This window comes from Archocentrus centrarchus, chromosome 1 (genome assembly GCF_007364275.1).
Source record: "Archocentrus centrarchus isolate MPI-CPG fArcCen1 chromosome 1, fArcCen1, whole genome shotgun sequence".
NCBI classification, from domain to species: domain Eukaryota; kingdom Metazoa; phylum Chordata; class Actinopteri; order Cichliformes; family Cichlidae; genus Archocentrus; species Archocentrus centrarchus.
In genome coordinates this window covers 24,106,128-24,132,825 of record NC_044346.1, presented here as the reverse complement: position 1 = coordinate 24,132,825, position 26,698 = coordinate 24,106,128, and the positions used below count along the sequence as shown (strand labels likewise).

General features: G+C 42.0%; 1 protein-coding gene across 10 annotated transcripts in view; it reads left to right on the top strand.

Annotated features, from left to right (window-relative positions):
* LOC115797239 (nuclear factor 1 X-type-like) overlaps nucleotides 1-26,698 on the top strand; it is a 114,932-nt gene that overhangs the window by 19,034 nt on the left and 69,200 nt on the right. For 7 of the 10 annotated variants that reach the window (XM_030754279.1, XM_030753942.1, XM_030754084.1 and 4 more), the window contains one exon: nucleotides 15,044-15,575. In XM_030754279.1, the coding sequence (XP_030610139.1) occupies nucleotides 15,044-15,575 (532 nt within the window). Of the gene's footprint in view, nucleotides 1-14,869; nucleotides 15,576-26,698 lie in introns of those variants that run through there. The other 3 variants (XM_030754013.1, XM_030753869.1, XM_030753795.1) reach the window with 1 other exon arrangement.

Below are 26,698 nucleotides of genomic sequence, written 5' to 3'. Positions count from 1 at the left end.
TGAGGGAGGGAGTGTAATGTTTTGATTGGATGCCTCTGAACTCTGTGTAGCTGCCGACTTTCAGACTTTTCTATTGCGAGCGTCTTTGTGATAAATGTTCATGGGTGTCAACTTGTTATAGAGATATTCTAACAAGCAGCAGAAAGGGGTCGGTAAAGACAACAATAAGCTGCTTTGCAGATCGTGCGGGTCTCTGTGTGATAATTAAAATAAGATGAAATGCCAAATGTTGTCTAATCGGTTCTCCATCTTAACTAGTGTGATCTACTCAGGCAGTGATATTATTCTCATGATAGGACTGATTCATTTTTGATTATGGTGATTGCTATTAAATGGTCTGTAATGACTACTGATAATCCCCATATGCGGCTCGGCACCCTGGGTTCGCTAGGAGGCTGTTGTTTGTTAATGCACCACTGAAACCTAAAACACATACAGATGTGTGTGGGACAAAACCACAAACCCAGTCGAGATCCCTGCCATTGTTTCAGTGCATGCTCGTGCTTAATTTGTACCGGCTTGCTTATGGAAATGTTTGAGCGGACGTGCAATTTTTTTTTTTTTTTGGTTGCAGAGCCCCCATATTCAACACATTTTCTTTCCTCCCCTTCAGCTATGCAGTGTAAAGGGTCAAACTGTGTTAGTGTGGTGATGGTGGTTTGGGCCGGGAGGGGTGGGGGGGTGACAGCTCTATGAGGGAGGTAGCTTCGTTTGGGTGGAAGAAGGATACTGCATCGTTTTTCACCTCATGTATTGCATATGTATGTCTGTGTATACTGTGTAAACGTTTGTGAGACTGACTGCTGATATGTTTGTGTTTATTGACTCAAAGAGACAGGCCGTGGCTGCGTACACAGCGGTGTACGGGTGGCAGGGGTCCAGGACTGGGGGAAACGTGTGTGTTTAAAGTACACACAGGCCTAATTATGCTGATTTAAGCATTCTTGCGGTCCTCCCTCTGGCTTGTGGTGTGTTAACTGGCACTGGGGCGTCCAGCAGAGAGCGAGAGAGGCAGAGAGGGAGTGAGGGAAAAGATTAAAAAAAAAGAAAAAGAAAAAAAAGACAGGAATAGAATAGGGCAACCTTAATCAAAAGACTGATTAAAAATAATAAGAAGGAGGTCAGCAGAAAGAGAAATGGTGGCAGTTTACTCAAGCACAGTGAGAGTAACTCTGCAGAGAAAAAGCTTCTCCCAGACGCTAGTGAAACAGAGGAAAAACATACACCACCATCAAACTTCCCGGCAGGTTTTTTCCCTCCTCACTTTGGGGTTAAGAGCGCGCCCGCTCTTCATATTTATTTTTATATTCAGATGTTATGGATTGCTCCGGGAAAAGGCTGTCCCTTTTCCCAGCAGAGGAATTAATACTGCTTCAATGTTCTCTCTACAGTCGAAAAGAAGGAATTTTGCAATAGAGTTTAATAGGTTTATAAGTTAAATCCTGACCAGTGCTAAATAAACAAGCTAGGGATGATTAAAATGGACCCTTGTTTGTTTGCTCTCTACTTTCTGGCCTGTGTGTGTGTGTGTGTGTTTGTGTGCACCTGCCTCCTGTCTTTTATGCGGTAAAGGTAAGATTGTAAAGTATCCAGAAAGACGGGAAAATTGGAGATTCTTTTGTTGAGAAACTTAAAAAAAAAAAAAAAAAAAAGATTTGTAAATGTGTGTGAGATTGTGTGCGTTTTGAAGCCAGTTTTGCAACTTCACTTCATGAGTTTGTTAGCTGAAAAATATCCAAGCACTAAAAAGTACATAAAAAGCCTGCACAGGGTCCTCCTATAACACAGTCGAGCGGAGATTGATGATGTTGGCCGATGTGTATTCAAGCTGCTTTTCATGCAGGTGATAAAATCCTGCTGGAGACGAAGGCAGGGCCGCTCGGTGTCTTCGGGTTCATTCACTGCACTCTATGAGACGGGATCAACCAACACCAAAACTCACATGTGTTTTCATTTGAAATACCCTCTCACTTTCATACACCTCATTTCTTTGTATTTTCTTTTCCTGTGTCTTTTGCAAAACCTCCCTTTTTTTCATAGATGTGTTTGCCTATCTTTGTTTTTCCTCTATCATCCCTCAACTCCCCCAGCTCTCTTTTGCTCTCATTACATCTGTTACTTCAACCGTTTCTTTCTCTATTTTACCTCATTCTTTCCAGCCTCCTCTCCTTTCTTTCATTCCCTCAGGAGGAGCCATAGTCTTATCTGGGATATGTTGGATTTGGTGAGCTTAAAAGCCACTTTACTAACTCCCTGTCTGCCTCTCCTGAGAACAACACAAGCTATCTAAAACAGTTTCACCATTCACCAGGCTTTGTCCGTTGGAATGCTGCTCATCAGGCAACTTTTTCCTCCTTATCGCCTTTTGACGCTAATCCTTTACCTGGCTCTCCATCTTCTGGACCTCCTCCCCTTCTCTGTTTCTTGTTCGGCCTCTTTTCTGTTCCTCCACTGTCTAAAATACTTGATATACACATATTGGGTTTCTTTGGTGATGTGAAGGAATGCTAATGCATCATAACCATATTACAGTACTTAGAGTAGGCAACCGGTGCCAAGTGCTATCTGGAGAATCAAATCTCTGCACAAGAGCCTTTTCTCTGCTTCAGAGTGAAAAACGGTGTTCACATTTTGATTTTCCTCTCTGGAAATGCATAAAACTGAAAGCCCCACTAAAATTTGCTGAAACAATGGTGTTGTTGTGTTCAATAATGCAATTTCTCCAGGAATGGGAAAGCTAGCCTAAATAAAGATGAGGCCAAATCCTATTCTGCATCTGATCCAGGGCATACTGTGCTTTCTTCACTGTGCATGTGAATAAATGTTTGAAGGTTTTGCATATACTGTTACGACAATCTGGTCATAGCCATTTTTAAAAGTATTTGAATACCTTACTGAAGTTGGGAAAGCAAAATATTTATTTAAATGCTTGAAGAGTGTAACCAAATTATAAGTGCAAATCCAGAAGCAATCCTAACAGGATATGATCAGACCCCGGGCAGGCCCTCTCTGGCGTATGGCAGGCAAACTGGAGCGAGGGATTTGCTCGTTTTATTATTAGGGCCGGCTTGTGTTGTTGATGGAGCGGCTCCATCCATGTTGACTCACAGAAAGACAGCGGTGATGGCTACACTGAGCAAGGGTGTCAGGCTTGGCTGATGACTCCAACTCCCCAAACAGCACTGCAAAGGCAAACCCTTCTTTGTGTGTGCGTGCGTGTATGCATTTTGAGTTAGTGGTGTGTCTCTGTGTGTGCGCCTGTGGAGGCCATGCTGCAGTTGTATATATGCGTGTGCGTGCGTGCGTGCGTGCGTATGCGTGTGCGTGTGTGTGTGTGTGTGTGCGTGTGAGTGTGTGTGTGTTTGTGTGTGTGCGTGTGTGTGTGTGCGTGTGCGTGTCTTTCGGCGTGTGTGTCTTTCAGTCCTGACAGCCAAGAAGCTTCAGCAGCATCTGACGTGGCAGCTCTTGCTGCTTTCAGTCCAGCTCTTTCCTTCTGGCTCACTTTTCCGTGATACTATCTTTTCATACAATCACATGTTTATAAATGGAGACTGCCTGTTGTTTCATACCGGACCAGTTTTGCTGAAGGTTTATCAAGTCTCAGCGAAACTGTAATGTTCGCTTAAAAATAATATTGCAGGAATAAATCATTTTCTTGGAGTGAGAAATATTTTTTTGTTGTTTTTAGGACAATAAAGCTGAGCGAGGAAAAAAAAAAAAAAACACATCTGGCATGATTCAGTTTAAGGGCAGCAAGAGCCCATTTGGTTACATGTAAACAGTACTCTACTTACATGTTATACCATCTCTCAACACAATAGGGGGATTTTCTAGCTAAGGGCAATTGCAAAATACCACCTATAAATCAACCAGATGCAAGCTATTATGTAGTTATTTCCATATACTGCAGCGTAAAAGAATATACTGTTCTTTTGTTTTAAATTGTACTTTCATAATTGCAGTTTTGCTCTATAAATTAGAGTGGAGAAAATTGCATTTTTAATAAAAACTGCAAAATCAAATGCATATGCACAGTTGGTATATATGAAACTCTAACTCAATTTAAAGCTTGGATCAGTATACAGCTTTTTTTTGTTTTGTTTTTTTTGTTCCCTCCTCATTTTTTTCCTCCCAGGCTGTGAGGTGCCTTTTTATCGAGGTGGGTTCCCGCCATTTTATGTCCCCTCTGAGGACATGTACTTATGGCTGTCTGCCTGTGGTGCTGTGGTGCTCCTGAGGTCTGAGAGAGATGGTAGTTTAGGCTGGGGAAGTCAATAAGCGTGGTCACAGAGGAGATAACTGCACACACGCTCTCCCAGAGGCGCCCGTCTGCATCGTGTGTCTGTCTGTCCTACCCTTGGCTTTTATGAAAGATTCATCTTTAAAAAAGAAAAGCATTGGTTTGAGAGGATTAAAGTTTCAGAATGATTTGTGTCTGTGTGTGTGTGTGTTTGTGGTTGAGGGCCCTTTGTTTCTCGCCTCACATGTGCTTGTGTCCTCAGTTTTTGGCATTGTGGCTACCCTATAGGCAAAATGGGCAGAGCGACCTTTAACCCTCAAACTGCCAGCTCAGAGAAATGCATAACTTGCTATCAAGAGTCCGTTTCCATTTAACCCAAACCCTGTCAAGCGTTGCAGAGATTAAGACCCAGCTCTCGGGAGGCCATATGGAACAGGCATCTTTTAACCCTAATGGGATCAGAGTCACACAGGAAGCCACTTGGAGCAGCAACTGACTCTTAACCCCTAACACTGACCCAGTGCAGACGAGCAAGAGTGAGCGGGCAGAGGCCCAGTTCATATCATGCCACAGGGAGCGGGCACCATTTAACTCTCAGAGTGCCAACCTATGAAGGGCAAAACTCCAGCTCATATGATAAGCAGAATTAAATCTCCAAGCTTCAGTGTTCCTGATAGGGAGCTGATGTGGAAACTGGATTGTAATGTCAAAGGGTCAGTGCTCCAACCATTTCTACTGTTCTGACTGTACATGTGGTCACCAGGCTTTGCTTGCATTTCCTCCATAAAAGCCTCTTTTTTCTCCAGTTCATTTCAGTCTGCGTTGCTTTTATGTCTTTGTAAAATATCAGCTTTCCAAAAACAAAGTTAAAAATGTGTTTTCACCTTTACAAACATGGTTATGAATTGTAAAAATTGTTTTTAGACTATTTGACTCTTAACCAACTATCAGATAGTTGAAGTGTGGCAAATGTAGCAACAAAATTTTACTCTTAGTATTTTTTTTTTATCAGCAAATTTGGAATTGGTGCTGTTTTACCCACAGTTTGAAGGTGTTGTTTGCTACACTTGTAATCTTGGAAATTATGCACTATATCACATAAAAAAGGAGAATATTACTGCTGTTAAAGCATGTAATTATGTCAAAACTAATTTCCTTCATGCGTTTTTTTTTTTTTTTCCTTTGTGAAAAGAGAGTGTCAATGGATTGAACAACGACTCAAAGAAAAATCAAGGAAGCAATCAGTCACACACAACAGGTAATAAATTCACAGGAAATATATGGATAAACGTGCCAAACGGCTTCTTTCAAACGATCCACTTAGCGCTAAATGCTGACAGATGATATAATGGTTATAAAAACTGTAAAAGACAAAGAAAAATAGGGATTTCTAGAAACGATACTCTCACTTTAAGGAATATAACCAGGGCATGAGTTACAGTACGAGTGGCTGTGTGAGTGAGAGAAAGGAAAAACGAGAGAGAGAAAGAGAGAGAGAGAGAGAGAGAGAGGGTAAAGCCAGTTTCTGCACTTGCCTGTCTGGCACCGGCCGAGGAATGAGTGTACAAGTTTGAATCTGGGTGAGTCAAGCTGTGCGAGGGAGCGGCAGTGAGAAAAGGAGTTTCCACAGTGAAAGGAGTGAGAGATGCTAGAAGATGGATAGCAACTGAAAGAAAGAGGGAGCTCAAGCAATTGGTAGGGGTGAGAGTGTGAGTGAAGCAGCAAAAAGCAAAGGGAGGGATAGTTGAAGTGCAACAACAATATGAAGTGCAGGAAAGGGAAAGTGTTAGCGAGAGAAGGATCGCAGAGTAAGAGGTGAAAGGAATAAATGAAGGAATGGAGGAGTAGGTGATGGTGGGGGGCACAGAATGAATGTGTGCGTTGGGCTAGTGGTGAATCATTTGCATAAAGGGTGAGGGCACTCTGCCCAGCTTTTGGGGAGAGGTTGGCATCTCGCCTTGCCGACTGGCAGAACGAGGACCAGGGAGGAATAAAAGAATGAGGGGGAGTGAAAGAGTGAGGGAGAAACTCTCTCAATAGTGCATCTCTTGTGTGAGGAGTAGCAGGCCTTGGCTACTGCTGGAGCAGGGTATGGAGGGGAGGGGATATCTGGTTTCATTATCTGCTCGATTCCTGCTGTATTTGCTAATCATGAGGTTCAAAGCCCTTGCTGCAGCTGTAGGCAGGGCATGGTAGCCAGTCTGCGCCGCTGGCATGTGCCGACTGGAACGCTGTAGGTGTGTGCAGCATGCACTTCAGTTTGGAGTGAGGCAGAAAGTGTGAGACAGACGTTATGGCTTCCCTGTATTGAAGCAGAAAGCTTCCACACTCTGTCACCCCACACACGCACACACACACACACACACACACACATACACACACACTCCAAGTGTCACACTGCCTACTTGACCTTATCAAGAATGGCTGCCCTTGTCAAGAGGAAATGCTGTATTGAGTTTTATTGCAACGTCTTGTCAGAAAATGCCACCTCCAGCAGTAGCTGTGTGTTTGAGTTCGTTTGTGTGTATATTTGGTAACGCCACAGAAGCGTACATACGGCAGTAATCCGGCACTGTATGTATTCATTTAGGAACTGCCTGAATGTAACCCTATACCATACCATCTAGATGCAGCTACATGTCAAAACGGTTTATTAAACCATTGTAAAATGCAGTGCGGCTCTTCCTAATTTAGTTTGAAATCTATTAGTGTTTCCATTATGCTATAATATCTAAACCTTCTTTTTTTTAATTGACAGCACTGTCATTAGGATTAACATCCAGTTTTGGATCCTAAGGGGCAAAAGTCTAACGTTTCACGCAGTCTTATTTAGGGTGCCCACAATGCATTTAGTGTGTGCCACATCTAAGTCAAAGAACCCAGATATATTTAACAAACTGTGTTCTCTGACTCCAAATTTAATTCAGTTCTCCAAACATTGTCAGAACATAAATTGGTACTATGACTCATTTGTGGGGTTGAAGTTCTGTTTACAATTAACTGTGTAAGGTGAAATTTATGCAAATGGACCAGAGTCATAGAAAAACCTCATAAACCTCAAGAAAATCCTGGCTGAACAAATTCTGGATAGTTAAAAAGAAACACGACGAGCCCTTGATCTTATCTTTGATGTGCTTACATTTGAGGCTGAAACACTCTGCCCAGACAAACCCTTCATACAAATGAGAAAACATATTTGAGTATAATATTACCTAGGTCTGCAGTTGTGTCAGAAGCCCCGGCTTGCTATCAGTCCTTGTGTCTCTGGAGCTGTTTAAAGCTTGCTTGCTCTGTCTTTCTCTCTCAGCCTCATGCCACAAATGGCTTCCAGACTTTCACACATAGTAATGCTTCAGTGTGTAAACAGGCGTAATTACACACGATGCACAGACACACTTTTAACATCAATCTGTGCCGATGAGAGGAAGAGAGGAGAAAAAGAGGAAGTTTTTTTTTTTTAATTCTTTCAGGGATTAGAATGGATGAAAAGGTTGTGAGGATGAAATTGAATGACTGGCAGTGATTAAGGAGGAAATTTTAAGAGATATGCTGTGTCTGTCTGAATGTGAGTGAATGAACTTGAATAAGAGAAAAACAGAACAAAAAGGAAATATTAGAGTTTCCAAGGAAATTGCATTTTATGTGAACCTCTCCATAATTAGTTTTTTAAATCTCTAAGAACCGGGAGGTTGCTAACTTTTCGCCTTTTAATGGCAGGATGTTACAACTAATCAGGTGTGCTCTCTGCGCATCGTACTTTCCTGTTTTTTTTCCATGTTTCTAATATGAAGGAAACATGGAAATTTCTCTCACTGAAACTTTTTTCTCCTCTGTGTTCTTTTCCTTTTGTGCACAAAGAAAAAGGGCGTTATACATGTATTGCATAAAACAGCTAGAACTCCATGTTTTACCAAGCTTCTGAAAAATATTTCATTTGCATAAAGAGCACAAGCAGCTGAAGAAACTTTAACCCAAATTATTCCAGACCATCTCCAACGTGCACACACACAATTCACATGTCTCACAGTGTTTCGTTTATATCACCAGAGTTGTCAATTTTAAGAAATGTTAAAGTTTTATTACAGCTCTGGCATGTCCTGACGTGCTAAAAATTTCATAAGCTTTATCTCTGTCTCTCTTTTTCTCCCTCCGTGTGTGTGTGTGTGTGTGTGTGTGTGTGTGTGTGTGTGTGTGTGTATGTGTGTGGGCTTATTTTACAGGATCATCCAGATATATGATAACAGAAAACCTGTGAGACAAGTATAATTTCAACAGATAAATCTGGCTTTTAGTCATATGATAATCTTTAAAAATTATTAAATTTAGCTTCGGGCTTTCTGATTTAAAAATTTGAAGTTAAGAATAAAATCTTCCCTTGATTATTATAGTAAATATATGGTAAAAAGAAATAAAATCAACAGAAAGTGTAATGATTCATTTAGGTATTGATATTGAATATTACACACATTATAAAAAAAAAAGGACATTTTCAAATAAAACTTCAAAAAGAAAAAAATCATTCACACACGAAAAAGCTTTAAAAATTCTCTGATATCACTTAGTTTCAAATTTATATTAAATTTTCAGCATTCAACTCCTTAATCTCCTGTGGCAATTATCAATTATCAAGTTTAAAAAAAAAAAACTAGCAGGTTAAAGAAATTTCAGATTTTAAAACATCTAATGACAGCTTAAGAAATTTAGATTATTTAGGTCTTGAAGAAAATATGAACATGGTACATTTATTAGGGTTATTTTCTCATAGAGCTTTTGTGACACTGTTTAAGCTTTTGATGAATTTATATATTTTTAAAATCACACACACAACATACACATATCCTTTTGAAACTACTTTGAAACTTCTGCTTTGAAATTTCTGTATGTCATTGAATCACAATTTAAAAGAAAGAAAGAAATAAAGCAGACACTGTTTATCATTATTATTATTATTTATTGCTGTGAAGCTCAAATATCTTACCAGCAAAACACTGAGAACAAATGCAATGCCTGTTTCCTTGCAGCCACCTCAACGTGCAGGATGTGGCGTAAACGGGCCTCAATGTACGACCTGAAATTTCCTCCCACGTGTCTCGTGCTTATATTTAGCCCTTTGATATTTATTTGCTCACTAAGGCTGATACCGCAAATTCGTCTCAGGTAAACACGACAATGTGGGAAACAGGCCAGACTTGTGCTTGTTAAAATTAACTGCATGTAAACATAGACTCAGATAGAAACGATTGTTCCTTTCTAAAATTGATGTGAATGTATCAATATTGTTTTCTAAATATATGCGCGTAAGCTAAGATCTTTATAAATACGTAACAAAAAAGGAAGAGAGCCGCATAAACGCGGTAGAACAGGTGTGACTGATTTGACTCTGATTAATGTGCGCGTTCACAGAGGTTACACTTAATACTGATATCATTGGCGATATCAGCAACAGGGGCGGATGTAGCATATATATATATATATATATATATATATATATATATATATATATATATAGAGAGAGAGAGAGAGAGAGAGAGAGAGAGAGAGAGAGAGAGAGAGAGAGGGGTTCAGAGGTCCGGTAGTTTTTTCGGCTTGAGAAAGAGGGTCATTTGATTTGAACAGGTTTCGTATTTAGAGCAGTCGACTTCAAGGCCTGCAATTTATTTTTTAAAGCGCTATATAAAAAGTCCAATTTAGAAACAGGCCGACGGAGGCTGGGAACACAGTCCGAGAAGGTTAACGGGCGTTATCAGCCAAAAACTAAGCACTAAACTTTTTTAAATTTTATTTATTTATTTTTGGAGGGGATCGTGATTATGAGAGTGGAGACGGTGACAAAGGTAGGTTTCTTTTTTTCCGTGGTGAGGGTATCCATTTTCATACTGTTGTAGGAAATGCAGGAAGAGAAGGTGCAGGCCGCTTTGTGATGAGGGGCAGGCCACACAGAGGGGATTTTCCTCCTCCGTTTTCCTAACATCTCATTAGAAGGATTTATTGTGGAGTCAAAAAATCTGAATAGCCAGCAGTCAAGGATAAGACCCGAATTTAAAGTTATTTTAATTCAGTTTTTGGCCTCGTTTTGTAGCCCCTACTATTTTAACATTTAGATAATCACTGAGCCAGCCTTACGTGACAAACTAGTTTAATGAGTGAACTCAATCATTGTATTTTTTTTAAAATAGCTTTCCTAACTGGTGTTTTGTTGTGCTTGAAACCTTAAGAAAACCTGAGGTGGGTTTCATTTCTGTGCTGCGCTCTGCGTTTGTACCGTGTCAGGGCTGAAGTGGAGTGGAGAGAGCGGAGATTGGCTTGCCAGGCCTGGCCGAACAAAGGTCGTCATTTTCTGAAAGACAGAGCATGGCATGCAGAGATAAGAGGAGCGCTCTCTTACATTGTTACAGAGCAGATACCTACAGAACGGCGTGGCTCAGGTCTGAAAAACTGCCACTGTTGTGGGCAAGCAGGAGAAATCTTTTTCTAATGAGCTGAAGGAGTTGCGGGTTTGAAAATGTCAAAAAAAAAAAAAAAAAAAAAAAAAAAAGAGGACACATTAAACAGCGGGGTGCCACACAGACTCAATTCTTAGCCAAAATCATAAAAGATTTTTTTTGCTCTAACTGCAATTTGTGCACAGACCTCAATGGCTGAGCAAAATTTTGTATTTGGTCCAGTTTATGGTCATAAGAGGCCCTGCAGCAGATTTAACTAAGCGATTTAAAAAGGGGGTTTTTAGAGGGATTATGTGTTTCATGCAGTATTGTTTTTTTGTTTTGTTTTTTTATAGTATTTGCAGTTTATTTGCTTAATAATATAGATTAACTTCTAGCCTTGTAATAGGATACTGTCAGTTTTTCATCCTCTTTTTGTGGTATGAAAATTTAATATGAGTCATGTTATTTTAAAAAAAATGTTTCCGGGCTCATCCACAAAAGAAAACACGTTGCTCGGACAAAAGATTGGTTTTCATTTCCCTGATATGAATCTTGGGTATTATCATTTTGCCTGTCAGTAATGGCATGATGATATTGCAGGAAGTAACAGCAGTACTTGGCACATATCGCTCCTGTTCTTTGTCTGTGGCCCATTCATTAAAAAGTCTAGATCCCTTCAGTCTTTTCAAATAAGTGGCAAACACACCTCCATCATTATTCTTCAAAAACAAAAACAAACACACACATCCTATTTAATTCCATCTCCTCATGTTCCATTTGCCCATGGTTTTTTTTTTTTTCTTGCCTCGACCATCTTCTCTCATTCCCACATTATTCACGTGTTCAGCATGGCTGTGTGAGGCAGGCGTATGCTAGCACGAACAATCGGCACTCGGCCCGGCTCAGCCTGGTCCAGATGGGGTCTATACACCCACCCCCCACCCCCTCACTCCCAACTCCCCCCAACAGTAGCAGCCAGTCAGCCAGCCAGGCAACCAACTAGCCAGCTAGCTACCCACCTGGGTAGCCAACCAGTCATTCACCCAGCCCGTCATGCGGCCTTTCAGCCAACCTGGCAGCCAGCTTGCCAGCCATTCAGTGGACCAGCCAGTCATCCAGGCTGCAGCTCCTCTGTCAGACACTGACAGAGGGAGCAGGCCAGGCTAAATCTGATGGTCCTGGGAGCCAACCAGAGGACTCTGGCCTTTGTAGGGCGTTCACACAGACAGCCTGTCCCATTGCACAGCAGGGGGCTTCAACCCACAATCAAATAAACGGGCCCTCAACTTTGCCACATGACAAGTTAGCTTTTTATGGCTGCCCACTGTCAAGATTCCAGTTTTGACAATGTCTCTGTAATTCCTGTGAGCCTGATGGACTAATTCATGTAATTTGGACTGCATAAATGGGTAAATGTGCTCCTTTTTTGTAAATTGGGAGAATGACATTTAAATGCACTTCCAGGGAGTGGAGCGGCCCCTACGTATTTCATATCAAACCATCACAGAGATATTATTTTTCTGACAAATGCATTCGATTATGTTGAATCGGTCCTCGGTCGGAGCCTTTGTGTCAGATATTTCTCGCATGGTGCTCTGGGCACAGCTTGTCCCTCTGAGGTCATGCGAGTCAGCCAATGAGGATGAAACAACTTGCTGCCCAGGGCAGCCACACAGGCCTGCGCTCCCTCACTTTTTGCTGCTGTTAAGTCCCAATTATGTGTCATTGTGTGATTCATAATACAACACGATGAAAATATGGGCAATTAACTTGCTGCAGAATGAAACATTATTCTCTTCAGTATTATAAAGACCAGCTTATCTAAAGCCGAATGCATTAGACTCAGCTTTGCAAATACAGGAAGCAGTATAGCCTGTTTTACACAGTTTTAAAAGGCTTAACCTGTAAAGGCTGCTTGTATAAGCCCATCCACCACAGCATTTTCAGCCATCGTTGTCCACTGGATTCTGCCTCTCACCCACAAACAGCATCACGCTCTAATTTGATAACAGAAACTTTTAATGTGTTTCTGTGTCTATGCTGTGAAGTGAAGTAACAAAAAAAAAAAAAAAAGGAGAGAGGAGGAGAAGGGGCCAGTTTGGATGTAAGACTGCATTTTGAAACAGGAGAGCATGTTTTTGGATGGTATTTTTTGTTTTGGGGGGGTGGAGAGGGTCTTTTTCTTCCCCCTCCTCTCTTTGTTTGTGTGGTAAATCCAGGAGCAGCTGCTGGTCTCAGGGTCTAGTGGGATTTTGGGTCTGTGTTTTCTCATGCCATCCCATGCCAAGGTGGTGTAACGCGAGCAGAGAGAGAGAGAGAGAGAGAGAGGGAGAGGGGTGTTTCGGGAGTGGGGGGGCAGTTAGAGAGGGAGCTGGTTTGTTGGGATGGCTGTGACCATGCCGGTGACGAAGGTGGCAAGGGAGGGGAGAAGTGTAGGGGGGAGGCTTTAGAAGGCGGGTGCTGTCTGGATGCATGTAAAATTAATATCCTCTGGACTTTGCCTTTGCACTAGATTGGAACTTGTCTGTTTGGCTAATGACGTGCCTTCTGCCTGCACCACACACAATCCACCCCCCTCCCACCCTCTCTCCACTACCAGCCACCAGCCACCAACCATCCACACCCCCACCTCTTTGCTTCTCCCTCTGCCATCTCTCTCTTCCCTCCCTTTCAGTGCTGGGAGCGTGCGTATTGGCTGGGCTGTTTGAGACTCGATGCCAAATAGGTGGGCCCTCTGCATGTTGGCACAGACTCAGTCAATGGTTAGAGACGGAAAGTGGAGAGGAAGAGAGAAAGAGAGAGACAGAGTTGGAGAGAAAGAGGGGGAAAAAAGAAGCTGCACTCGGGTTTGCCAGCGGTCGTGCACAGTCTTCCAACATTGATTCGGTCCTCTTGTTTTTGTTTTTGTTTTTTTTTTTTCTTCTTCTCCTCTGTCCGCACCCCCCTTGTCCAGCTCTCTCTCTCCCTCTCCGTGAGTCTTATGCAGATCAGAATTGAACCAATAGCACGCGCTGCTTTGCCAACCATTTTTTTTTTTTTTTTGGTTATTTTTTTTTCATCAAGATATTTTCTCTGCATATTTTTGCAAACAAACAAAGAAGCTCATTTTAATTTTTGATAATTTTATCATTTTTTCTGCAATATCTGTTTTATTTTATTTGTGCACACCCAGCTCCTTTTTTTTTTTCATCCTTTTAGACACAGAGATTGCTAAACTTTCTACACTCCTTCTGCTGTGCTCTTGCACAGCACCTCTCCTGCAGCTCTTGCTACAGTACCTCCTGTGTTCTTGTGCTGGTATTACACTGCGCCCCCTGGCCTGTCTCCTCTTTCTCAGCTTTTTGGCCCCCCGCTGCTTTTATTGGACAGTTTATCAGCTTCTTTTTTTGCTTCTTTTTTTTTCCTCAGTCTTTTGTTTTCTCATATACGCAGCATTATTTCAGCGCCTTTTTGACTCAACGATCCAGTTATTGTACTGGTTCTGCATTTTAAGTTTCTTTGCAATCGACGGGGTGAATTTATGATGAGAGAGCAAAATGGTAACTACCATGTAATTCTTGTTTTATTTGCATATATATTTTTGATTATCACTGTTCAGTATTTTTGAGCGCAGACACAGTTATATTATTTATAGACAAATCTTTTATGTTGTGGCTTTTCAGTGTTATGCCTTTAATTTTATTAATCAGGATTTGGCATGTGAGTTCTTCCAGATTATGTCAGTGTTTTAAGCATTAGATAATTTATGTGGTCAGTTTGAATTATGTTTGAGAAATGTCATGTTTTTACTTTTTTTAACTTGCCTTTTTTTTTTAAGTAATAATGGTTTTGAGAATAATACTGTTTATTTTTAGTAATGGATTAGTGTGGCAGTGTTTTTATTTAGAAATAATACATTTGTTTATATTTACTTATTGATTTTTATTTAGGCAGACAAACAAATAGCTCATAGTGGAGCCTTTCACATTTTCTCATCATCTTACTTCATTCAGTGTTGTGTTGTTCAGTGGTTTGTAAAGTGTGTCTTTCAGTGTGATGTGTCTGTATTAGAGAGCGTGAAGTATCTTTCCGTCTTCCTCTCTCTCTCTCTCTTTCTCTCTCTCTCTCTCTGTCTCTCTCTCATTTTCTCTCTCTCTCTCTCTCTCTCTCTCTGCGCCTCTCTCATTCTCTCCCTCCACTCACACGGAGCAGGCGCCGCTCCTCCATGCTGCGCGCCGGTGCTAACTGCCTCTCCTCTCTCTTCCCCTCCTCACCCCCTCTCCCTCTCTCCCCATCCTTCTCTCCCCCATTCTCCCCCTCTCTTTCCAATGCCTCCTCCTGCTTCCCCCCCTCCTCCCTCTCTTCGTCCACCCTCCCCCCATCTTCCTCCCTCATCCAGGATGAATTCCACCCCTTCATCGAGGCCCTTCTGCCCCATGTCCGCGCCTTTGCCTACACCTGGTTCAACCTGCAGGCCCGCAAGCGTAAATACTTCAAAAAGCACGAGAAGCGCATGTCCAAGGAGGAAGAGCGCGCAGTGAAGGATGAGCTGCTGGGAGAGAAGCCAGAGATCAAGCAGAAGTGGGCTTCACGCCTGCTGGCCAAGCTCCGCAAGGACATCCGGCCTGAGTTCCGTGAGGACTTTGTGCTCACCATCACGGGCAAAAAGCCCCCCTGCTGCGTGCTGTCCAACCCCGACCAGAAGGGCAAAATACGTCGCATCGACTGCCTGCGCCAGGCTGACAAGGTGTGGCGGCTGGACCTGGTGATGGTCATCCTGTTTAAAGGCAGCCCCCTGGAGAGCACGGATGGAGAACGGCTGGTCAAGTCACCGCAGTGCACCAACCCTGGCCTGTGCGTCCAGCCACACCACATCGGAGTGTCCGTCAAGGAGCTGGACCTCTACCTGGCCTACTTCGTCCACACGCCAGGTATGTGGCCAACTGGACATTAGATACAAATTGAGAGGGATGCCAACACATAAACAGTCATCACACATGGTCAGTGTACATACAGGTGTGCACTCACATTTTAATAATTACTCAGGTAAACACAAGAGCATACTTTAACACTTGCTCGTCTGTCATATAATAAAATAGAGAAAGTGACAGAAAATCTGTAAAAATAAATGTAAGTGTAATAATTTTCAGAGAAACAATTCAAACATTTTTACTACTACAGTGGGAACATTAAAGTTATAACTCAGTTAGTGTCAAATTTTTTCTTCCAAAAAGTTTTTTTAAACCAGAAGAAAGTAAACATTTATCTCTCAGATTAAGAAAGTGAAAGTCCCTCCTTGGTTTTGTTTCCATAGAAAACAACGGGTAGTTTTGTTTCTTCTTCTTTTAATATTTTTCTTTTCTTCATCTGTTTCTGGGGGTTTGTTTACATGACAACGTAGCATCAACAGTAATAAAAAAGAATTTGTTAGTGTGTGTCAGGGGCATACGTCCAGCGTGCTCTGGCAAGTATGCGTTCATTATTCTGAGCGAGGCATTTGCGGCTTCATATGAGCATGTATTTTGTGTGTGTGTGTTTTTATAGGAAAGAATTTCCCTGCCTGTGTGTGTCTGTGTGTGTGTGTTTGAGTGACTGTTTTTTATGAGATGATCACCACTGTCAAATTCGGTGTTTTTGCGCAATGAATTTTGCACAAAGAAGAGTCCCTGTTTATAGTATTGTACACAGTCTGTCGAGGTATATGTGCCATGGTAAGGCCATTGTAGCCGGGAATCATCATTTGGCCACAGCCCAGGTTGTGAGTGTGTGTGTGTGAGTGTGTGTGAGATGGAAAGGGAGAGAGAAAGCGAACACAGCCGTGAGCCTCCTGCTCTCAGGCCGCAGGCTGCTGCCGCCTTCACCGTCTGCCTGAACATTAGCACCACGTTGGACCTGGCTGCCAAACTCACGCTCACACACAAAACGCCAATGCTCAAAGACGGCCAGTACTATTGCAGCCACCTTCACACCCATACACACATATACAAACACAGCTAAATAAAGATACACACACTTATTTTTTTTGTTTTGTTTTGTTTTGTTTAAAAAAAAAAAAGAAAAAGAAAAGAAAAACAACTCTGTCATCTCTGCAGCGCACTTTCACACGTAAAGCCAAACACGGTTTTAGTCACGATTGCGTACACACACCCACACAGCACACACATTCGGCCAAGGACTATCACAGATACAGTTTGATACAGCCAAACATTGTTGTATCGCAGCCACCATCATAGATACACACACTCACACCCGGCCAAACATCACTGTAGCCTCCAGTGCGCATACTCCACACACACGGCCAAAACACTGGCTGTGTTGTAGTTTTTCCCCCCACTTTGCAAAAAAAAAAAAAAAAAAGCAGCCACACACACACATTTAATATAGCTCACAGCCAAATCTTCCAAATACACACTGCTTAACCATTTGCTGGCTACATATACAAACACACTCATGACCCAATATTATGTCAGCTGGAATTTTCTGGAAATTTTAAACAGTGACTCAACCCGCACATATATATATACAGCATATCCCATTCACTGCCCAAATACACACACACTCGTCTGTGCTGAGGCACAACTCTTACACTAGGCCCTAACCTTACTGTAGCCAAATGCTATCACAGGTGATCCTTAGTCTCTCTCTCTCTGTCTCATTTGCTCTCTCTCTGACACACGTGCACACACGCACGCACGCACGCACGCACACACACACACACACACACACACACACACACACACACACACATTGACGCACAAAATATCAGTCCAGGCCAAATAACTCACAGCCTGAGCCAAACCCTGGCAGCAGCTCCAGCTACACTTTGTTGGTCTCTGTGGCGGTAATAAACCATAGGTTGCGGCCATATTAGAGCATACTAAGAATATATCAGCCATATTTTTTTTTAAATATAACTGACTGTATTTTTTTTCACTGACTAATAATCAAATTTAATTAAGAAAAAGGGTTCTTATAATGATTTATTGTGTACTTGCATATTGAGGATCAGTTAAATTTTACACCATTAAAAATGTTTAAATAAGTTATACAAAATTTGTTTAATCATATGTTGCAATGCATGAAAAAAAAATTCTAAATCAAATGATACACATGTTCTAAAACTGTGTTGGCTGATAAAATAAAGGTTTCTTTAAGTCTTTTTACATTTATTGAGAAAGGAAAATGGTATGCTGGATGCAGGAATAAAAAACAGCCCAATGATTAGCAGAAAATATTTTATTTATGGTATAATTCTATGTATATACTAGTATACGTGATTTAAAACTGTATGGATTTTCAAAAACCTACTGGGTAAAGGTTGCCACAGATGTTGTGACGTGTGCATACACGCAAATGTGCTGTAAATGAATTACGCCAAATTTCCTTTACCTATTCTGACGCTGTCAGCTGGCCAGTTTTCAAATTGTTGACGTGCATTACAATAAAACACATGATTGCTTGGAGAGGCTGCCCAGTGCGCTGCCCATTCATAAGGTCGACTTACTGGTTGCTTTCTCTTATCTTATCTGGCTAATACAGTGCGCCTCTGCACTTTTATCTTCTTCCAAAGAGCCGATGCTCAGTTTAAGTCCTTGTTGGAGAGCCGCTTTGGGGTCTACAGGCAGAGATAGAGTGACAGAAGGAGAGACAAAGAGCAAATGTTCCGTAAGGTCAGCACACTTGTCTCCCCTTTACTTTTAAGTTGGATATAGGAAATGGGCATGAAGGCCTTCCTTTTCTCCGCTGTACTTATCTGTTACAGTGATGTGTGGTTGTGTGTGTTTTTCCCCTCAGTCGCACAGTGAATGACAAGATGTGCTCATTGTTTGTTTTTGTTTGGTTTGTATTTTGTCGGTCTTTAGCATCTCTGTCTTCCTCGTTCCTCTTTGATCCCGTGCACACTTTTGTTTTGTCTCCTTAAACATCGCCTTCATTGTTGCTCTCACAGAGGTAAAGCCTCCGCTGATCTCTTTTGTTTATATTGTAGGAGACACGGAGAGAGAGTCAGGGAGAGAGAGCACGTTGGAAAGCAGAAGAGGCTACAATAGTGATTGTTCTGTTTGGCAGCACCCGGGCCCCGTTGGTGTGGGAAGAAGAGAAAGACGTCTTGTGTTTTGTTTATGACAGAGTGGCAAAAGCTGCCACGGGGAATCTCTGGGCTTGCCGTCAGGCTTTCTCAGACTGTTCTGCAGCCAGCCAGCCTTTGAGATCCTCTCTGTTACAGAGCATAACACACCGCAGCCGTAACAGAACAAACCACGATGCCACAATACAAAACCTTCTCCGCCTGTTTTCAGGCACCTCAGATAAAGAGTAAAAAAAATAAATAAAACAGACAGAGCAACATGTTTTTGAAACTGAATGACTTTGTAAGTGAAATTCTGGCTGAAAATAGATGAGAGGGAAAGAGGGGTTGTGGTGCAGTACAGTGAGTAGTGTATTTTTAGTGTTTATTAAGAGTGACTGACTGGATTATTATAATGGAGATAGTGATCTCTTGGCCCGGAAGTGCCAAGGGTCTGCCAGAGCACCGAACACTAGCAGTGTCCAGTTGATAGCCCATGAATGGAGCGCTCTGGATAGGCTTACATGTACTTCACAGTACTAGCTAAGACGCAGTTCTCACTTCTGTTAGTCTGACTACTGCATAGGTGGCTCCAGTTGTACACCATCTGAGGAAAAGTTATTGCTCCTCCTCACAATATTCAGTGGACTATTTGATTTATAATCTTTGGACTGTTTTAGATTAAACTCAGCACATTTCTGATTTATTTGAGGTTGGAAAAATAGAAGATTAAAAAAAAACATTTGTCAGGTCCAAAGTTAGCTCTGTGCACTTAGTCATAGCTTGGACCTCATTCTTCCAAGCTTTTTTCTTTTTTTTTCTTTTCTTTTGTACGCCGTAAGTGTGATCATGAAAAGATGTTTCGAATGTGTTTCCAATCAAAAGTGCAGTACAGGAAATTTGCAGTCACTCTGAGGGAGGTGTGAAATGTGCTCGCCGTGCCATTTCTGCCATGACCGCTCCACACTCCACGCTCCGCAGTGCCAGATCCCGCCCCCCTCTCACTATAGCAGTAGTCATGCCTTGGACATTGCTGTGAGAAAGCCCAGAGAAGCCTTAGTGCTGTGGCCAGCCCCCTGGCCAATTCACTGACCGCAGCAAGGATTCACAAATAAAACACCACTTGCATTCATCACTGCGCAAAACTCTGAATTTATGGGGATGAAAAAAGTAATTAAACGTGTGAGAAAAAAGGTGAAAATGTAGTAACAGGAAAGGGAGGGAAACCAAGTAAAAAGAAATCCTGACACTCAGGAATCACATGAATTGTTTGCGACACATTCAGAGTTGAGGGAATACTCTGATGGATTCCACAGGTCTTCACTTCTGCATAGTTCCCCTTTTTTTTTTCCCTGTGAAAATAATCTGTTGTTAATTACTTCCTGGATCTCTTCTCAGACTCCCATGACATCACAAGGGTTGAGTGGACTATCCTTGTGCGCGAGCGCAGCTTAGGATGGCCGTCAGGAGTGAAGTTTTTATTAAATGAAATCTTGACACTCAGGGGGTCGGTTAGGTCTGAGGCTTTTGCATTGTGTGTGTTGTGGGAACAGGGCCCACGTCGGCTAAGAAAAGCTCTCCACATGCAGAGCAGCTTTGGCATCAGCAAATGTTTACTGATGACTCTCATTTAGTCGGGTCTTTTGCGCATCTCTGTTTTTCTGTCTGGCTTCAGGGACACGTTGAGGTGGCTATGTATCAAATCTAAAGGGTTAAGACGGAGGGAGAGCCCCGTCACATTAGAGAGACAGAGTGAGAGGGAGTCTTCTCACACTATTCTTGGCTTCAGAAAAAAGTCTGTGTATTTGGATAGCTATTGGTATCGGTCTAGCCAAAGCCCTGTTGTGTACTCGTTCGCTCCAAAACACGCACACACACACACAGACGCGAGACTAACATTGGGGTGTCACAGACGTACATAGATTGATCCAAAACCGCAGGGTCTGCATTTATCTCATGAGACCATGATGACACAAGCTGACTTGAGGGAAAATTAAAAAAAAAAAAAAAAAACATGAGAAAGGCGAGTCAAAGACAATGTTGTTATGTTTGGTCTCCCATTAAATTGACCAGTGAAAACTGGCATGCTCCTTGATACGGTGCCTTTGTCCTAGAAAAGCTCCCTGCTTTTTTGGTTTTTACATAACGATCATAAGCCTCCGTTTCTTTGGCTGTGCCTGACTCGGGAGAGAGTAAAACCCATGAACAATTCTGGCCTACCCGCATCTGTTTTCTTTTGTGTGAAGAGTTTCAGCGTCGGAGATATGCGGTAAATAGATTATTCCAGTGAAATTGGGAGGCCATCAGTATGGTGGAACAGACAAATAAGGCAGTTTGTGCTATTTGGCTCTTTTATTGGTTTTTCTCGGATGCCCTGTGCCTTTTTGAATGAACTCAGCTGTCAGATATTCCATATTTCTTATGAGAAGAAGTTCTGCGGTGTAAATGCAAACCAGGTAGAGAAGCAGAAAAAAACAGAGACATTTTCAGCTTTGTATTCTTTGTTTGGTTTTCTTTTGTGATTAAGGACAAAACTTATTTCAGTACCAAATTAAGTATTTTAGATTTCCTTCAATACTAATGGTGTGTATCGTTTTCCTTTATAGCATTTTATTTTAGTGCAGTGCTCATTTTCATTTACAGCTTTTGTGTTATAATTTATATTTCCACAAATTAAAATAACCTATAATTTATGTTTGGGTCCAGTTGTGATGTGTTCAGTGTAATATCTTGAAATATATTAGACAAATTAAGGCAAATGTATCTTTATTATTTTTAATAATTTAATAATGTGACACATTTTTACTATTTTTTTCTGACTAAATCACTCTTGGACTGGCATGTAATACATGCTTAGCAGTTTTTGTTTATTCTAAAGGAAAGACGAGTGTTTTCACACACCGCCGAGCCCAATCTAATACCTACTGTTGAGATTTAATTGCACATTAAAACACAGTAACATTTGTTAAATAAAAATAGGTGTAGGCTAAGCTATGCCACACAGTGATAAAACTGCATTCTTTACTTGAGCTGAGTGGGCTTTTTAACATTTTTTATTAGGAGAAAAACTAGAGTGCAAAAAAGGGGGGAGAAAGAAAAAGAGATGAAAAGAAAGCGGTTATTGAGAAAAAGAGAGTCAGGAGCAGCGAGGGGGAGGTATTGTCTGTATTAATACTGTGTCTTCCCAGTGCCGGGTCTCTTTTCAGGCTTTTGTAGCGGCGCCAACCATGAAATGTGTCTGTCCCCAAAAACCATATACCCACTCAGGAGGGTTTCCCGACCTCAGAGAGACAGAGATGAGGAGGAAGAGGAGGAGAAGGAGCAGGAGAAAGAGTCTCTATGGCCAACGCTCACTCTTAGACAGGCCAGCCAGAAAGGAGGGAGAGCCAGGGAACACGGCTTATTCACCGGGCTGCACTCACAGCGAGGCCCTGGCAAAGGCTGCTGAGTCTGGCTAATGGCACTGTTCAGTGCCACACAGCTATAGTCATGCTATAATAAGTATCTCAATACTGTGTTTTAAATCCAGGGCACTATTACTTACATTACTGTTGTTTTTATTAAAAATTTCCCCACATTTATTTTTCTTAAGAGAAGTGGTTTTGCTGAGTTTGTTTTGTTGAATTAAAAGTTGGGTCGGTACCAATTTAGAGAGAAGAAATAAAAATATCCTTTATTTCATTTTATTTTGCACATGTGGGTTGAAGAATAATGAAATTATTATGTGGGCGAGTTTAACACGGCAAAGGAGTCTAATGTTGAAAGTGAGAGGAGTTGTGTCGGCGGCCGCTTTTGGCACGATGCTATCTCTTTGCATGGAAGACGCCAAATTTTCATGATAGTCCCTGCCAACCTCCTCCCTCTGATCCTCTCTTTCTTCTCTTTTCTTTCCTTCACTTTTTCCGCTTTTCTTTTATTCCTCTTTAGGGTTCAAATGAATGCCCTCCCCTAGCCTCATTAGCACCCTGGACTTCTATTTGCAGCTACAGAAAAAAATGTATTCTAACTTGTAAGCACAAACATTTTAGCGCTCAATAGGACCATTATCCTTGGTTTTCATGAACGCAGGCCATCACAGGGCTTTGAACCCTGACTTTTTAAAATTTTATTTAGCAGCCAAAGACCTATTAACACGCTTTATGTTTGCATTTAATCCCATAGTTTTTTTTGTTTTAGGCTGTTTTTTTTTTTTTTAAATAAAATGGTAATCAGTACATGCACTTTATATGTAATTATCAGGCTTGACTGCAACTTAGTTTCCCTTCAGTGTAAATTTAGTCCCTTCACTTATGATGTTTGCATACCATTTCATTGAATTTGGTTCCTTATTATTTTCTAGTTAAAACATTTTACATCATAACACTGAGATGATCCTTTTTTTTTTTTTTTTTTTTTTGAGAAGGCCAGTCTTCCTCGTTTACTGAAAAACCTTCATGAAGGCGTTGTTTGATGTTTGTTACACCGTGAGAAGGAGAGCAGTTTAGAGAAGACAGAAAGTGGGGTGGAGGGGGGTGATTGAGAGAGCTAGCTGAGAAGCACAACAGAATGCAGAGAATCAAATTTGGCATGCGTCTGTGAAAGCGAGTAAGCTTCAAATCAGTTTGGACACAGATCTAGGACACTAGACGTGGAGAAGAAAGCGGGATGAAACGGGATAGGGAGCGACATGGGATTGGGAGCAGGGATAGTGTGTATATTTTGTATATATGTTGAGCGAACAGGGGGTGTAGTTAAGTAGAGGATGAGATGGAGGGGGTTGGCGGATGAAGATGTGGTCGGGCTGTGGGGGGTGTGTGTGACACGGGGGGTGTTTGGTAGAGTGTCCCTCAATGACGACTTGAAAAACAGGCCGGTAAATAAATGGAGTGGCAGTAAACAAGGCTCGGCGCTTCATCAAAAGACCCCATTCATCTGTGAACAGGAGAGTCTCTCTTTTCTCTGAGGAGACAGAGAAAGGAACCCACTGACGCTGACGAGAGGACGGCGCTTGTTTAGATAACAGGATGAGTTTGGAGTGGAATGGCATTAGTGTGTGTGTGTTCGTTCATGTTTGTGTGAGCTTGAAGGGGGGTGCAGAGCAGGTGGAAAGTGGACAGAGTCTCAGTGAGTGGAGTAAGGTGGGGGCAGAGATAGTGTGTTTTTGTTTGTTCTTTATCACTAGCATGGATTCAGGAAAGGATGCTGTTTTCAGGGGTTAGAATTGAGGACTAGGCCAAAGACAGTATGTGTTTGTGTGTCTAGTACAAAGCAGTGTAGCGGGGGGGGTGCCTTTTGGCAAGCTTTATGTGTGTAAGCACAGGCGTGCATATGTGTGAGAGTACATATGTGCATATGTCTCGGTCTGCTCATTATACATGGTTATTTTTTCCAGACCAAGCGCTATGCTCTACTTTGCATGATTTACAGTACTATGAGCCAAGCAGGCGCCTTTTTTTAGATTTAGAGTTTGGAAGGAGCAGACTTTTGGGGTCTCAGGGACACTGTGGTGAACTGGCCACAGCAAGGTGTTATGCTTCGCTTTCTGCTTCAGCTGTTTATAATTCAGCTTGTCAGCCCGTCGGCCAAGGGAGCCAGGTGTAAACTAACTGCTAAAAAGTCTTATGGCGCATTTCAGCAGTGAAAACTTTCTCATTAACAGAAGACGAATTTATGAATATAAAGATCAGGGTTAAGTCACCTCCAACCACTTAGTGAATTCTAATTGAAAGAGAAGAGCGGGTAAGCCAAGTGAGGAGCGTCTTTTAAAAGCTTTTATTTGGTTTGTGTTTCATTGTGTTACGCTTGAGTGTGACTGTTAACAACTTTGACTCTTTTTTTAACTCGTCTGTAATCGTTTAAGAGCACATCTTGTTTATAGCTGCAGCCTTGTGGAGTAAGACATGAGAAGTGCATCTGTCACTGTGCAACTCAAGGGATATGACAGCTGAGCTTTATACTTTTCACTTACAACCTTGGAGTAGCAGAAGACATGCAAGACTTTCATCTTGTCATTCACGGTGTTAAGAGACTCTTAAAACCTCTTTGTGTAGGTAGCAGGAGCATCCACCACACATGGTATCTCAGTTCCTCTGTTGCTGTCTGTCTTTTATAGGGGATGAAGGATTTTATTTTAATTTCCTTCCATTAATACATTTTTCTACACTGCTGTTTCTTTTTTTTATTTTACTCAAACCCCCCACCCCCACCCCCCCGTCCTCTTTCTTGTCACCCCAAAGTCCCCCCTCCCCAGTCCACCGCCTGTTCCCCTCACGTTTATTGGACCCAAATTCGGCTGCCACCATGGCAACCCAGGCTCCCAGGGAACCTTGCCTGGGTGCTATCCAAGGTGCCTTCGGGGTGGCACTGGCTGGCGTTGTCTGCATCAGTGGGCTGTCACCACGGCAGGTTGCTACGACAAGGCCATCCTGGTTGTGGCCTGCCGCAGTGGGAGTGCTAGCTTGCTAACCTCCTTTAACTAACTACTAGCTAACATGACCTGCCATATCCGGTGACATTAGCTGCCGCTTCAACTGCTGCAGGCCTCGGCAACTGCAACGTGGGGGAAGCAGGGGAAGCGTTTCACCAGTACGCATATTGATGTGGCATGGCTGGGTGCCCATTGCTGCCTCCCACATGAAAGAAAACAGGGAGCGGGATGGGAGAAGGAGAGGGAGAAAGACAGCATAGAGATGCATTTTCAGTGTATAATATATGAGTGTATACATTTATTTAAACAATGCTGTTCTCCTGGGGTGTATAAATATTCAGCTGCACATATTTGGCTCTGCATGAGTTGCCAAAACATGTATGATCTATAAATGCATGATTATGATGTGTCTACATCATTGTGCATCTGTTGAGGCAATATGGTTTTATGACTGATGCTGACAACCATCAGTGGCCCAACAATGTGAACGGCAAATGAAATTAAAACATGATGGTAAATTGTTTTGTCCCCCCCCCCTTTCAGATTGATTTTTTTTTTTTTTCCCATCCACAAAGTGTGTGACTGCATGCTTCTGTGTGAGTGCATGGCTTTGCACAGTCATCTGTTTTACCCTGTTTAATTGCAAACAAAACAAAAAGGTGACACACAGACTGTTCATACTTAATGGGATGATAATGTTAGTGTGATCCAGATTGTATGCTAAATAGAAAAGGACACTTGTGAATGGTTGTATTTATTTGTGCTTTCTCCAGACAGTGGAAATCCTGCAACACTTTGGGCACATTTTCTCTTTGCATGGATTGGCACCTGGTGCATCCACCCACCTTTTTCCTACAAACACACAAAATGCTGAAACCTAGTCAGTGGGTTGTCTGGTACAGTAGGGATTCATGTGGTGCTTATTCTTACCTCAGCTTTATCCAGCGAGACGTTCCTGCTGTGGCACCGTAAACAATGCAGGGTCTGCTGACTTAGAGCATCTGAAGTCGTAACACTTTTTGGGACTAGAGAAAGCTCTATATAGCTTCTTTATATAGGTACTTCAGAGTGCTTGTGATGTTCTTTTTTTGTGGTGCACCTATAGACTTCACATAACAGTTAAAGGTGGGTGGCACATTTCAGAGGTTCACCCAATTAAAGTTGCATCCAGAACATGTTCAGAAGCTAAAAGTGGTTCTTGAAAAGTGACTCACTTTTTAAAATTATGACTACAAAAGGTGGTTTAGGCAGCGCTCCTTTTGGAGGCTCTGTAGTCTGACTGGCTGAAACTCCACTGCTTTCTGTGCACTACATTCCAGCTCTTAACTGCACAGAGGGTGGGTAGGGCAACACATTGACTCTGCAGGGAAGGAATGGATATCTCATCACCCTGCTTTCTTAAACTGTGAGTCAGTATGCATAAGTTGCCTTGGGCCAATCACTGTTAAAAGTTGGGCTCCACTTGATGAAAATACCAGTTTACAATTTGCCTGGTCTTGAGTTCAGATTTAAAGTAACTTTGCTAGAGGGAATTCTGGACAGTTTGAGCACAGTATTATGTCTCTCTGGTTTGGTCTCTTATA